The sequence below is a fragment of the Saccoglossus kowalevskii genome, chromosome 8, assembly GCF_978046115.1.
Source record: "Saccoglossus kowalevskii chromosome 8, keSacKowa6.1, whole genome shotgun sequence".
Lineage (NCBI taxonomy): Eukaryota > Metazoa > Hemichordata > Enteropneusta > Harrimaniidae > Saccoglossus > Saccoglossus kowalevskii.
The window spans coordinates 31125560-31140692 of NC_140648.1; the positions used below are offsets into that span (position 1 = coordinate 31125560).

The 15133-nt window shown below is 32.9% G+C and overlaps 2 protein-coding genes across 5 annotated transcripts in view; one reads left to right on the forward strand and one right to left on the reverse strand.

The window, feature by feature from the left end:
• Positions 1–1442: 1442 nt before the first annotated feature.
• LOC100374666 (transcription factor MafK-like) lies at positions 1443–11423 on the reverse strand. 4 transcript variants are annotated; one of them, XM_002732258.4, is made up of 3 exons: positions 11316–11423; positions 9189–9284; positions 1443–4481 (listed from the first exon to the last, which is right to left on the reverse strand). In XM_002732258.4, exons 2-3 carry the CDS (start codon positions 9219–9221, stop codon positions 4002–4004), a joined length of 513 nt encoding a protein of 170 aa, XP_002732304.1. In that variant the 5' UTR covers positions 9222–9284; positions 11316–11423; the 3' UTR covers positions 1443–4001. The 4 variants fall into 4 exon arrangements, with proteins under 4 accessions (XP_002732304.1, XP_077863291.1, XP_085358622.1 ...); XM_078007165.2 differs by having other exon boundaries at positions 11235–11316; XM_085502496.1 differs by lacking the exon at positions 11316–11423 and adding an exon at positions 10991–11164.
• Positions 11424–11858: 435 nt separating this feature from the next.
• The window catches only part of LOC102806845 (85/88 kDa calcium-independent phospholipase A2-like), a 31115-nt gene continuing 27840 nt past the window's right edge, over positions 11859–15133 (forward strand). Inside the window, exon 1 of the mRNA XM_085502498.1 lies at positions 11859–11933. The gene's annotated coding sequence lies outside the window, so the exon portion shown is untranslated. The remainder of the gene's footprint in view (positions 11934–15133) is intronic.

Below are 15133 nucleotides of genomic sequence, written 5' to 3' on the forward strand. Positions count from 1 at the left end.
GCTGTGAAAGAGTGTGCTTCATTTTGATTGAGCATGAGCGAATATTTTAAAAACTCTTCATGTCCCCGTAATTTCAAATGATATTCCCATCAACACTCATCATGTCACACGTTTTTCACTATTTATAAGGCTTTTGTCTTAGTGAGATTGTCCTCACCCACCATCATATCTGACGTATATCTGTGATTAAAACCAAATACATACGAGGCCGGAAACGTGAGAAAGTATTGCGCAAATTGACGACTGAATTGTGATGATTTGCACCAGCTTAAGTGGGCTCATATAACTAGAGTGAATTACTTCCGGCACCGAGGTCGACAGTGCGTTCTGTGCTCATTTCATTCATTTGGCATATTGATGCGTGATGACTCATACTGAGTCATTCTTATTTTACGATAAAATACTCGCTGTCAAAGGCGTATAACGCACATTGAATGGCCAATGAACATCACCTGCAATGAACGCGGGAACCAGTCATTCCATAGAAGGCTTTACGTAGTCCCAAGTGCATCTCGGGTGTAAACACTGTTCCTCGTTTTGTAAGCAACCCATAAACCATTACAAATCAGACATGTTTGTGTACTGATATCTCACACCATAGGGGCAGTCATGTGACATATATTTGTATGTTAAAGATGTTGGTACCGCCTATTTCAACACGACTCAACCGAGGACTCAAAAACGCAAAGGCCACCGTTGCTCAGTTTATGCAGCTCTCTTGGTCGTGGTATACATTGCGGGGCGCGACGTAATATCAAAATAGCCAATAAGAGCTGCTAAACTGCAGCAAAGGCCACAGAAATGGCACTAAGCTCAGACTGCACAGCCCGGACACCGACGAGGTCCGCTCTGTTGATAATGCCGCAATTTAGACTAATTTCACATCACATCACTTTCTTTATTAGTAAAGGGCGGTAGTCGTCACGCACCACACGTTCGAATTTTGTGTATGCAATGAGTTTTATGTAACATGGAACCCATATCGAAAACTACGACCCATAGCAAATTTATCCGTTTGTTTTTATAAAAAAAAATTACTACACTACAAGAGGGCGCTATTTGGCATCTACCGACGTTCGACTACTTGTTGAACTCCATTCTAAGAATACGAGGAATGTTTCATTTGAAAATTTAATAAATATTTCAATAAATAACAAGTGGATGGAAAGTGAAAATAGTTTGACAAGCAAAACAAGTCACCTCCCACCCACCCCAAAAAATGTCATAACAAATCACAGGAACATGAAAAGGTAGTAAAAACTAGGCATTGTCATACTAGTAGACTCGTAATATAATGTACTTAGAAAATGGAAATTTTTGGCAATTTCAGCTGACAGTGACACCAACGTGTTAAACTTGTATAAAGAAAAGTGTTGCATTAGGATGGTGCAGTCAAGTATTTCACTTGACATTAAAAAAACAGAATGACACCACTAATCCAGTTTAGTTCTTAACCAATCTACATTTATTGCACTTTAAATACACAAACCATGTAACGTTCGATTACCATATTCAATCTTAACGCCCAATAATCCAATCACAATAACACAATTACCAATCCAAAGCAAGAAGTTAATTAATAGCTACAAGGAATTAGTGACATCTGATCAATACAATTATTTCCTGATGATGTTGGAATCCCTTACTGTAGAATACTTTAATTCTCACTGGAAATTACTTGTTTTCATGTAAGTAATACCGTAGATTTTTACAAAATTCAAAAACAAATTGTAATTTAAATTTTGTTCAAAATTAATTGTACACATGAATATGAATACTAAGTCTTCTACAGACATTGCATGAAGTCTATCATAAATACTGTAAACCATTTAATTTTCCCTGCTAGAACTTTCGGGATTGTACCGTATAGTATTCAGGAACACAAATTTTCTCGAAAGTCACTTACACTCAGAGTCTAAAGACCCTAGCGAAATTTTCACTGCTATAAAATTCAGTGATTTTCACAGTCTTGCAAAAACTAGTTCCTCATAAATTTAAACTGGTTTACAGTATAGCATGATTTATTCAAGTCAAATGACAAATAGAAATGACAAGAGGCTTTAAAAACATCTAAAGTTATAGAATTATAAAATCTAAAATGTTAACAGCTAACCAAAATATCAAGAAAATTTCAAGAAATTTTACTTGAACCATATAATGCTGACAATTAACATGCACATTTTCTCAGGAATTTATCTTCATGCTTATCTTTCATCAAAATAATATTTTACCATTAATAGAACTCTGGAATCCAATAACCACATGCAAGATCTTAATTCATCCAAGTGTTGCAGCATGTCCTTTATTTCTGTCTACATTCCGACTTGTGTCAAAATTTAGAAACAATATTATTTTGAATTTCAGACTTTGGTATTATCCCATTTCCAACTAACTTTTCATTTTCTTTATTCCACCTACTTCATATAAGTATCAAACATTCAATTAAACTAAGTTCCATTAAAGTTTCAACAAATTTTATTTTGATTAAACTTCATTCCATCCTCCAAAATATGAAGTTATATATTTTTATAGAATATATTAAAGTAGAAAAAAAAGTCTTACTTTTTAACAATTTTCTGTTCAATTTTCTATGTCAAAATATAGATTTTGAAAATGGCAAATATGTTGGGATTTCCCACTTTAAAAAAATGTTGGGTTAATTATAAATTTTATTTTATGGAAATAGTCAAATTCAGCAAAGGGTTAGGGACAAAGGTGCCCTAATTCTCAGGGGCGGACATCCGTTTTAGCAACTTTGAACGTCTAGTGACATAGCTCCGCCAGAGGATAGTAAGGTTTATATTGTCTCAGAGACTCATAACTAGCTCAATTAAAAAATTAGTAGGCACAGATGAGTGACAGCGCCCTCTATGGCAGGCATGTAGATCAAAAATAAAATTAATTAAAATTACACAATTTTATGGCTGAGGGTTGGAGAGGATTGAAAGTTATGCACAATATAAAAATATTCATTTTTAAAAAATAACAATTTTTGCTGCATTGGGGAGATGATAATAGATTATAAAGTCAGTTTAAGTTTTATCTTTATATAAAAGATAGTTTTCAATAAATATTGAAAAAAATTGTGTGTTTTTTTTAATAAAGAGTACTTCCAACTGTGGTAAAAAAAAAACCACAGTTAAGACTCGGATTGTCAGTTTCAATTTTTGTATCAAACACACTTATCACATCCAGCACAGGTCAGAATTGTTCTGATCTCAACTGTTATTGGCCTTGCCTGAAATAGTCAACCTGCTTTTAATACCATGATCACCAATGATCAATGAGTGTGGACCAGAATATTCTGCCCAGGTCAAAGTACTTTTGCAAGAAAGACCAATAGAGAATGAATATTTTGTGTGTGTGTGTGTGTGTGTGTGTGTGTGTGTGTGTGTACTTGCATTACTATTAATTATTAATATATTTTGCGTAGCTTAGGTTTAGTAAAAGAGGGAGCTATGGTACAGTTTATATTAATATTACTATAATTGTATCATACCTTCCCCCTTTACTAAACCTCAGCTTCACAAACATTTCTATGTTCAGTCACGGGATATTCAACTTTATTTAATTCAACTTAATTAAAACGCAATTCTGTGTTGAATTGCATTGTAATTGAGTTTAATTAAACTCCAATTAAAACGCAACCCTAATATAGGAACTCATTTTAATTGAGTTTGTATTGCAACAATATTAAAAGTTAATTCAACTATATTAAAAGTTAATCCAATGAAGTCCTCAGAACATATAGCAATACAAGTATGTGTGTGTGTGTGTGTTCCATCTTTGAGTCATGCATGGTCTGGAAGTTGCATATTCTTCTTTATAATCCAGTAACAATGTTGATAGGGAAATCAATGTTCACCCAGTGTTTTCGCTCACATAGAACATTATAGACTATTTATATTGTGCGGAAAAAGTTCTACTACTTCATAGCAACAGCTCACCTAGTCTAAATTACCAAGAAAACATTTACTGTGCTTCTCAATCATTTCATTCAGCTAAAGTTGTGATCCACTCGTTGATGGTTCATCCTGTGCAGGAGAAGACAACGGGGGTGACGGAGGAGCCTGAACTTTTATTTCTTTTGCCATCATCTTTGGCTGTGAAGTAATAATTTTCACTTTATCTGAATCGATTGTTGTTGCAAAATTCAAAAGCGCATCATATTTTCTTTTCAGCTCCACAAGTTGAACTTTCTGCAAGCTGTTTTCCTGCGACAACATGTGAATATCAGACTGTAACTTTTGTTTTTCGTTTTCTAGGACTTCTTTTTGTGAAACCCTCTTCTCCCGACAGCTAGCAGCATATCCACGGTTCTTCAGTGTGCGTCTGCGTTGTTTAAGTCGTAGGACCTCCTCTTTTGGCAGGCCTTTTAGATTAGCGTTCAATTCTCGCACAGAAAACAAAACTAGGTCTTCATCTGAGATGACAGGAAGCTCTGGCTTCTCCCTTTTGATGTGCACACTGTGTTGGGAAGACTGTAAAAAAACAAAAAAACAAAAAAAAAACACATTAAAGCCAATACGCTTACGTAAATATCAAAATATATATCATACCATAATTACAATAAATAACAGTTGGCTTATATGTGCTTTAATTGGAGATGCACTTCTAATAGGGCAAATATGGTACGTTGTCATGACGAATTATTCATAGTTGGGACGACTTATATGAAATCTCCTGATATGATACTATAAACATCAATGATAATCTAGCTAAAACATTCTCATTTTATGGATATGGGGAAAAAGTAATCAATGGTACGTTTTTTTTAGTCACCAATAAAATAATTTTCAGGCCCAAAATAAGGCACTTTGTTTATAAACATATTTATAAAAATTTGTAAATACTGATCATCAGCAATCATTTAAAATCAAAAATTCAAGAGCTAAGCATCGTTTACGCCAGTAATGTGTGCCCACACAAAGCATAGCAACTGCCACGACCCACAAAAAGTAAAACCTGTCGACCATGACTGGGACTAAGATTTATGGTCGGTTTTCAGGGGGAGTTGGTTTATTCAGGGTGGCCATGACTTTGATTGAAACAACAATTACATGTGCTGTAAACACGGGACAAATGAAAACACCAGAGTTTGTCTCCAGTGATTACATTTAAATTCATTGTATTTTTCAAAAAAATAATTTACCAAACAAGACATGAATATTTTGGTATGTACATGAAACTAATAAAATAACTGTTCGAACAGACAGGGTAAGTACTGCGTATCGTATCTGAAGGAGTCCATTTTGAATGACATCACAACGCAAGTTCACATGAGCTATGTGTAATTATCATAATTTATGCAACCAGTCGAAAAATCAAATTACGATCAAATTAAAATCATCAAGTGTTGACTGCTTTAATGAATTTTTTTTTCAGTGATTTTGTTTTGCATAGCTGACAAGTAACTGGAGTCTTTGTTTATTGCTAAGTTCTGTAATCTCAACATGCCTAGCACATCGCCATGATTCAAGTCACTGCCATCGTGGTAGTCGATAATCTGACTGTCGTAATTTATGTCATCGTTGTCTGTAGTAGATTCATGGTTATCATGGTCTGCAATACAATTCTCAACAATCTGTTGCTTCCACTCGCCGTCATATGTTGCTTTAGTCGGTATACGCTCATCAAAATGGAGGTATTCATCAACACAACACTGTGTTTGCGGGTCTGAAGCTTGCTGATTGAGGCTTCCGATTTCTTTGTTGTCTGCTTCTTCATCATCGTCAATTTCTATCTTGAAGCCCCCTTTACGGAAACATTCGTAAGTGCCAAATTATCGATCAGAATCATTATAAAAAAAAGAAAACTCAATGTCTTTTCCTCGTTGAAGAGGTGATAATGTAGTACACTTCACCGCAACTTGAGGCAATCATTTGTTTATATCCGGGGTCATTACTGTATTGTTTCTGTGACATTCATGGTAAATTGAACACAATGCACACTTTTTAGGTCAGGCAGACCAGATAACTAGACAGCGGATGTGATGCAACTGGTCGGATGGTCGATGTATTCAATGTGAATACTGGACATTGACTGATCAATGCGATCGGTGTTCGGAGTAGACAGTGATCGGACTTCACAGGTTGTTTTAACATAGCTGTCTTGCAAGGAATTTCAGGACTACATAAATCAGTCAGTTCTGACAGTAGGTAGGTTTGTCCAGGGGTTGATTTTGCCAGCTTTTACTGTATTAAAAATGAGGCACTTGCTGATTGGATAATGTTGTACTATCACAAATGTTAACTATGCAAATCATCAGAGCAACCAACCAATGTCGATATGATGGCAGCGTTATTTATTCACTGGGTTTTAATTTTACTTATTACTTATCATTGTCTGTGACTGGTACTAGCACACAAAGGGACACCAAATCACTTAGCTCAAAAGGACGTTGTCCATGTTATTATCCCCCCAAGTAACACTCGCCACGTGAGATTTTAGCGAATTCAACTAAATAAACAAATTAACAAAATCTTCATTTACCTCAAGTTTCAACAATTGCATTGTGAGAATAAAGTCTTTCTAAATTATGGACATCTTGAATTAGTGACATGTTTTACAGTAGATTTGCAAGGAATATACAACACATGATTATACAAGTGTGAAAAGAGACCTAAAGCAAAGTTTAGCAACACCCCCCATCAAGTTTTAAAATCAGTTTTTTCTTTTTCTGAGAACACAAAGAACATCTTTTAGTGTAATAATTTATTTTGGACAGGAAATAAAATAGTTCAATAAAGGTCAATGACCAGTTATAGAAAGTAATCCAGTGAACATCAACAATGTGGGCGTGTTAACCCTATATTTATATACAATGATGACTCAGCAATTTGTAATACAAAACATATTTATATATATATAAAATTATACTAGTAATAACACTAATAATTTGCTTTGAAAAATAAATATAAAGAATATCTATTAATATATTTAGCCCACTATATATTTTATTATTTTTAGAACATGATTGTCAAAGTAGCTATCATACTGTAACATGCATGAAATGTACATAAACATTACAATTTCTATTAATTATAAATTACAAAACAAATCTCAATGCCCTTAATTAAACAAAAGAAATAATCAAAGTAATGATAAAGAAGTATTTGCCAACCTTTGCTGCCATTGATGAAAGCAGAGTAGCGGTACTGACCGGCATACTGAATGGGTGGAAGTACGAGACTGAATGCGCTACGTATGCTTGCTTAAGCACTTTATATAGGACAGAAAAATGTGCTGAGTCATCACTGCTAAGCATTGTGGGTAAATACAAGTAATGACTTATGACATGCCTATAACTGAAAACCATAGATGCTTCCGATTTCATGTTTTTTAGTTTAATTTTCATAATTACATAAATGTATGCCCAATTAATATGAATGTTTGAATTCTAGATTAATTTCTATAGATCCATTAATAGGCCACTGCATTTAATATTATACACGATTAAAATCAGATTCAATAGTAGGCCAAGAAGAATAATTTAAAAAATTAAAAATCTATTAAAAATCAACATATTAAAAAAAGTTTTGAAATGATGGTTAGAAACATTTGTTTTCTGTGCCATCTTTAAGATGATCAACAACAAAGTGAAATTAAATGAAATTTTCTTCACATTTTCAAAATTTATGGCAACAGGAAAAATAAATAATGGGGCCACCACAAACATTTTATAAGGAATAATGACTGAAAAAGTCCTAATGTGCATTTCATGTTTAATAATATTTCATATAATACAAATCTCTGTCGTAACATATGTTCACCAAACAAACTCAAATTAAATTATCATTGAAACGATAAATCAAATGGTAAAAGGTGGAAGAAAAAATGCAATTTTATCAAGAATGTTGAGATAGCAGTATCTCAGTTACTTGTAAACAGCAGTGCTGGCAAATACGATGGAATCCAATATGTAAACTCTAATATATAAAAGTCAACTTTGGGGAGTTTTTGGAATCAAAACTATAATACAAGTGTTTCGTTACTAAAAGTAATCACTGAATCTTGGGCGCACATGAATTAGAAAATGACTTAAACAATAAAATATTTTTCGCGCCACTAGAATCTTTTTAAATATACTTGTTGAATGAGTGTTGCTAAGAGACAATGATATGGCCACCACATTAAGAAAGAAAGGTCACTGACCACTGAAAAATACTTTGTGCATTCAACAATGTAGACAGATACATGATGCTCACAATCTAGATGGCTATCTTTATCAGCTGGGTTAACATATGTTTCGTTATTTAGTTCTCATTCTAGGAAGAAGCCAATTACGTATTCTTACTCATTCATCTTGTGTCCTAGATTTGTTATCCTCCTAATATTTCGAAATTTTTTAAGCCTGCTTCATACTAGTATTTTGCTCATCAGTCTGTAGATGAATGCGATGATGATTGGTGGCTAATCTGAATATGCTAATGTCCCAAACCAGGGATGTGACAGTTGTATGTTCTCCACACACGCTGTGTCAACTGATAGTAGCCAGACACAAAAAGTGACTGCCCCTTTCGTTAGAATGAATTTACGCGGTTAATGAACATATTAGAAATAATGTTTCCAGACTATTCTACATCACTCTCAGAAAATTGTGTGCTACAAGTCACGACCATCCATAAGATATCCTTGTTTATTAGAAGCTATGATAATGTCAACTCTCATACCTGTTCATAGCATTCACAATTTCCATGAACATCTCCTACCCAGCTTTCAAACTCGTATATTCTGAATTTCACTTTTATGAAGACCTTGTGAATTTCAAATGAAAACAACTTGACCAATCACAATGCTTTAGTAGATAAATTTGGTATCATCCTTTCTAAGGTTATATCAAGGGTTTCCTCTTGGCAAATAAAAATTTCTGCTGATTTGAAAAGAATGCCTGTCTCTCGGGATAAATTTCTATAAAAACTGTTCATACATGAGTGAGATTTAGTGTAAATAAATACAATTATTCACAAAAGATACTCTAAAAGAGTGGCTGAATATATAACTTGTAATACAGCTGCCACAGACCATGGATATACATATAATGCAGCAATGGATGCTATTGATAAAGCATTCCAATGCAACAAAAGCCACTTTTTTCATTGATTTGACAAGGCTGGTAACATTTTCACCCTGATTACAAAGGTTTGGGATGGAAAATGATAAATAATAGGAAATATTGATGTACTTACAACTCTCACTGTTTGACCAGTTTTACGCACCATTTTATCGTATTTCCCCTCAACTTATATCAGCTAATAACCATTACAAAATAAACTGTAGGAGACCTGTTAGAAAGTAGGAAAACAATAAATTGTAAATTCTTGTATTTCAAAGATTTTTGTATGGTTAGAAAGATAACAAATCAGAACTCGGATTTTACAATGTTTTGGGTTCCTACACAAACCAGGTTATACTGATCCAAGGTGTAAGGGCCAAATAAAACAAATTTGATGTTTCCAGGAATGGTGTAAACAAATATTAGGCAGGTTTTTTTTTTTTTATAGTATTTTATCCAATGGGTACTTGTTTTGGGTTTTGATATTCAGTTAGTTTTCAGAACTAGGTGCTATTCATACACTACAGAGAAGGAAGTATATAAAATAAAAACATACATTGGTGGAATGACCAGAGCTAATTTGAATAAAAATAAATAATTGTTAGCTTATTTGCATAAAATAAAAATAATTTCTTCAAAAATTGGGCTGGCAGGATTAATGTAACACAGAATTAATTTCATATGGCCTTGTATTATAATAACTGCGAGTGCCATAATTTTTCTATACAAGATTTTACACTCGTTTCAAGTTACTTCATTCAAAGTTAATACTAGTATTTAAATTTAAAAAAAACATGTGTTATGTTGTAATGTAATGTGTTGTAAATGTGTTTGCAGGTACAACTATGAAAAACTCAAAATAGTGGTGCAGACCATGAATATAATTTTAAACTTATTTGAACATGATCCATTAGTCGATCAGTTTTGCGAAAAGAGCAATACCAAAATCTAGCTCAATAGTGATCACAACCTCTCGACGTATAGGATATAAGGATTCAGTTCACAATACCCATGTAGACTTAATTTCGTCAGCAATATCATGTTGAAAGCCAAAAGACATTTGAGTATTTAATAATCCATTTGAGCTTGATATCAGCAGTTATTTTTAGTAAATTAATTTACCTGCCTGTGAAAATTTCAACAAAAATTTTGTTAGCATTTGCTATAGAAACATATAAATTGAAAGATCACATGCTATTGAATGGCAATAACTTATGAAGTGGTAAATCCAATATTTCCAAAAAACACTGACAAAGCACATTTTTCGAAATACTGAAAATTTTTTAAATATTTTTTAGAAATTTGTAGAAAAATTACTACAATTTACAATCAGCCATGCTCTGTTCTGTGATTTTGAACTTTTTGTAGAAACAACAAAACGTTGGGAAACATCAACAATTATAATATATTATAATCTCGCAATTATAGAAAAATATGGGAGTAGCCCCTGCAATTGCTGTTTTGCATTCATTTTTGCAAGCTGCAGAAGTGTAATTTGTCGTTTGTAATTGGTGATGTCGACAAATTACAAGATAAACATGTAATATTCAAAATATTGAGTACACAATAAAACCGCGCAATAAGCAAAGCTATTATTTTCTCGGCCAACCAACGTGGCACACGTACATCACATGTGTATGCTTGTTAACATGCGGGTATTGTGAGAATAGAAAGAACCACGTTTCAGCGAAAAATAAAAAAAAATAATAAACTGGCGCCAACGGGACGTATGATAAAAATCTACCATCAGCAAGTGTTATTAAATTTATTCGATACGATAATAACGCAAAATAATAATTTCGTGATTTCAACTTTCCCCGCCCATAAAATTTCGTCGACCAGGTTAAAAAGATGCACGCTACATATTCGCGGGTAAAAATGTGATAGCATTACGCTATGGTCGTAAAATGGAATTTACGCATTAACGCAACTTACTCTTACAATCTTGGTACAGTCGTCACAACCGCAATTTCGTTACAAGAAGATTCTAAATTGTTAGAAGTGATCGGAAAACTGATGATGTACATGATTGCGGAGAGCAAAGTCCGGACGTGGCTGTAATGATGCAATGTTTTGGAGGGAGGCGCCCGCGTGCTACATGCTCACACCACAACAAAACAATAATCATAACAAAGAAAACGCGGTCCACATGAACCCAATTTTCACACAATTTTCGCACCTACTATAACAGTCTGGGATCAGAAATCACGTGTAATCACACGACCCTCACCCGATTCAATCACAATGTTAAATTTCCTACCTGTTCCCACTGGAAGTGCAAAAACAGGAAAAGCATGAGTCAGAGACTGGAAAAACGTAGGGCACAAAGCCTTTATTGGCAAGCGAGCTAGCTACGAGTGATCAACGCGTGATCAGGGTGAGGAAAAAATGCTGATTCATCAAAAACGACCTTGGGTTGAGCTATTCCGTAAACAGGGCCCTAAACCTCATTGACGGACAGTCGCATTTATTTTACGCATTTCAAACAAAAAAACGACTCTCCGGGAAATTATTGCATGTACATGTTTTCAAATCCAGTATTTATTATTTATATTATAGAAAAGAAATCAAATTTAAATAAAGAACATATGATTTAAATAAAAATATATATACGAAATGATTTAGAAGTGTTAAACGAACAATAGAAGCTTAATTATTTTATAAACAAGCAGAGAACAAAGAATATTTTTCATTACTTTTTAAAATCGTTCTCGACACATATTAATTCTTACCCTGGATTATTTCTATAAATATTCAGCCCACAATCTAGCTGTCACCCCTACGATGTATTTGGAACTGCCATCTAGCAGCCAAACACATCCGGGTGAAGAGTACGAACTCGGGGAAGCAGGAAGTGCGAGTTATAGCCAAACGTCAGGTACGTAATCACGTTTAAATTAGGCTGTAAATTATGTGCGACTATTATATGCAAATTACGCCATGCGTGCTGAATACTGCACTTGACCTTATAAGTACATTTACCCCAAACTCTTGAGCTGGAACCTGAATTTCGATCTCAGTGCTGATACGGTCTGCATACATGTCACGTCGTCTGTCTATATCTAAAAGACATGCACACCGATGTACAAATCTATCTCATTTTCAGTATAAAAGCCACAAATGTTTAATATAAATATCTGTAAAATTCATGAAATTTCGTTCGGTTTCGCAAATAAAGTAGATAGCCAAGTCCTAAAAAATATTTACCAATCGATTTTGATTTGTAGCGTCCTCGATCCGTACATGCAACTTTGATATCTATTGATATGCGATGAGGATATTTCATGCCGGCGATCTCATGATCTCGCGAGTTACACTCTGGGGTTAAACTTTGGTATCATCACCGTTTACAAACCTGCAAAATGCATGTAGTATAAACTTTGTGAATAAGCAAAAATATTAGCAAAAACCAACTGTTCACCAGTTCTCTCACTAAAAAACTCATTTGTATTTCTAGAAATGTCTTGCAATTTTGTGATTACCCAGCAGTTTGTCTGACTTTCATTTCTTGTAAGATCCTCATTGCATAACACACCACTTGCATACCCTTGTCTAATGCTTTTTATTAATTTAAAATTTGAAAATACAGAGTGGCTATAAACACTATAGTGATGCATTTGACAATTAATCTAATTCTGTTACCTCCTCTAAAACTGAGCCACTAATCAAATGGCTTCTTTCAAACAACTAAATGGTTGTGGCTCTTAAATCACAAAACATGTAGTGCATTATTATTATGTGTGCTGCATAACATTGTGCATGCATGTTGAATACTATGAGGTTTTCACTTGCTCGAAGAGTTGGTTGATGCAAGTGACATCGTGAGTGAATAATAATACAGTCTAAGACACCACAAGTATCTATCAGATCCATGCAACAGTATAAGTGATATTAGATGTTGACCTTTTTATCACATGATCAACTCTGAGTGTCAAAACTACAGAGAAATTGTGATTTCAACGAACTCCAATTATAAATGTTATGCTAATATATGCTAATTAGTGTGATGTCTAAGCATATTGATAAACATGCATTGCAGTTACCACCACCAATGGTTTTCAAAATCAGCAGAAATAATACCCCTTTTGATTGATTGATTTATTTCACCAGAAAATTATGTCTACAATTATTGAGATATATAAAGTGATATTTTTTTTCAAAATTATTATGGGTTACTGTCATTGCACCATATTCATAAGAGTGATTTTAGTTTTCCAGACTGAAATTCTCATATCACAGTGATAAAAACAGTATTTTGTTATTTACACCATTGCAGTACAAATAGTAGATCTATTTTTGTTATTTACACCACTGCAGTGCAAATAGTACATCTATTTTTGTTATTTACACCATTGCAGTACAAATATTATATCTATTTTTGTTATTTACACCATTGCAGTGCAAATAGTAGATCTATTTTTGTTATTTACACCATTGCAGTACAAATGGTAGATCTATTTTTGTTATTTACACCACTGCAGTGCAAATATTATATCTATTTTTGTTATTTACACCACTGCAGTGCAAATAGTAGATCTATTTTTGTTATTTACAACATTGCAGTACAAATATTATTTCTATTTTTGTTATTTACACCATTGCAGTACAAATATTATATCTATTTTTGTTATTTACACCATTGCAGTACAAATAGTAGATATATTTTTGTTATTTACACAATTGCAGTACAAATATTATATCTATTTTTGTTATTTACACCATTGCAGTGCAAATAGTAGATCTATTTTTGTTATTTACACCATTGCAGTACAAATAGTACATCTATTTTTGTTATTTACACCATTGCAGTGCAAATAGTAGATCTATGTTTGTTGTTTACACCACTGCAGTGCAAATAGTACATCTATTTTTGTTATTTACACCATTGCAGTACAAATATTATATCTATTTTTGTTATTTACACCACTGCAGTGCAAATAGTACATCTATTTTTGTTATTTACACCATTGCAGTACAAATATTATATCTATTTTTGTTATTTACACCATTGCAGTACAAATAGTAGATCTATTTTTGTTATTTACACCACTGCAGTGCAAATAGTACATCTATTTTTGTTATTTACACCATTGCAGTACAAATAGTAGATCTATTTTTGTTATTTACACCACTGCAGTACAAATATTATATCTATTTTTGTTATTTACACCACTGCAGTACAAATATTATATCTATTTTTGTTATTTACACCATTGCAGTACAAATAGTAGATCTATTTTTGTTATTTACACCACTGCTCTGCAAATATTATATCTATTTTTGTTATTTACACCATTACAGTACAAACAGTACATATATTTTTGTTATTTACACCACTGCAATACAAATATTATATCTATTTTTGTTATTTACACCACTGCAGTGCAAATAGTACATCTATTTTTGTTATTTACACCATTGCAGTACAAATATTATATTTATTTTTGTTATTTACACCATTGCAGTACAAATAGTAGATCTATTTTTGTTATTTACACCACTGCAGTGCAAATAGTACATCTATTTTTGTTATTTACACCATTGCAGTACAAATATTATATCTATTTTTATTATTTCCACCACTGTAGTGCAAATATTATGTCTATTTTTGTTATTTACACCATTGCAGTACAAATAGTAGATCTATTTTTGTTATTTACACCATTGCAGTACAAATAGTAGATCTATTTTTGTTATTTACACCACTGCAGTACAAATATTATATCTATTTTTGTTATTTACACCACTGCAGTACAAATATTATATCTATTTTTGTTATTTACACCATTGCAGTACAAATAGTAGATCTATTTTTGTTATTTACACCACTGCACTGCAAATATTATATCTATTTTTGTTATTTACACCATTACAGTACAAATAGTACATATATTTTTGTTATTTACACCACTGCAATACAAATAGTAGATCTATTTTTGTTATTTACACCATTGCAGTGCAAATAGTACATCTATTTTTGTTATTTACACCACTGCACTTCAAATATATCTATTTTTGTTATTTACACCACTGCAGTGCAAATAGTACATCTATTTTTGTTATTTACACCACTGCAGT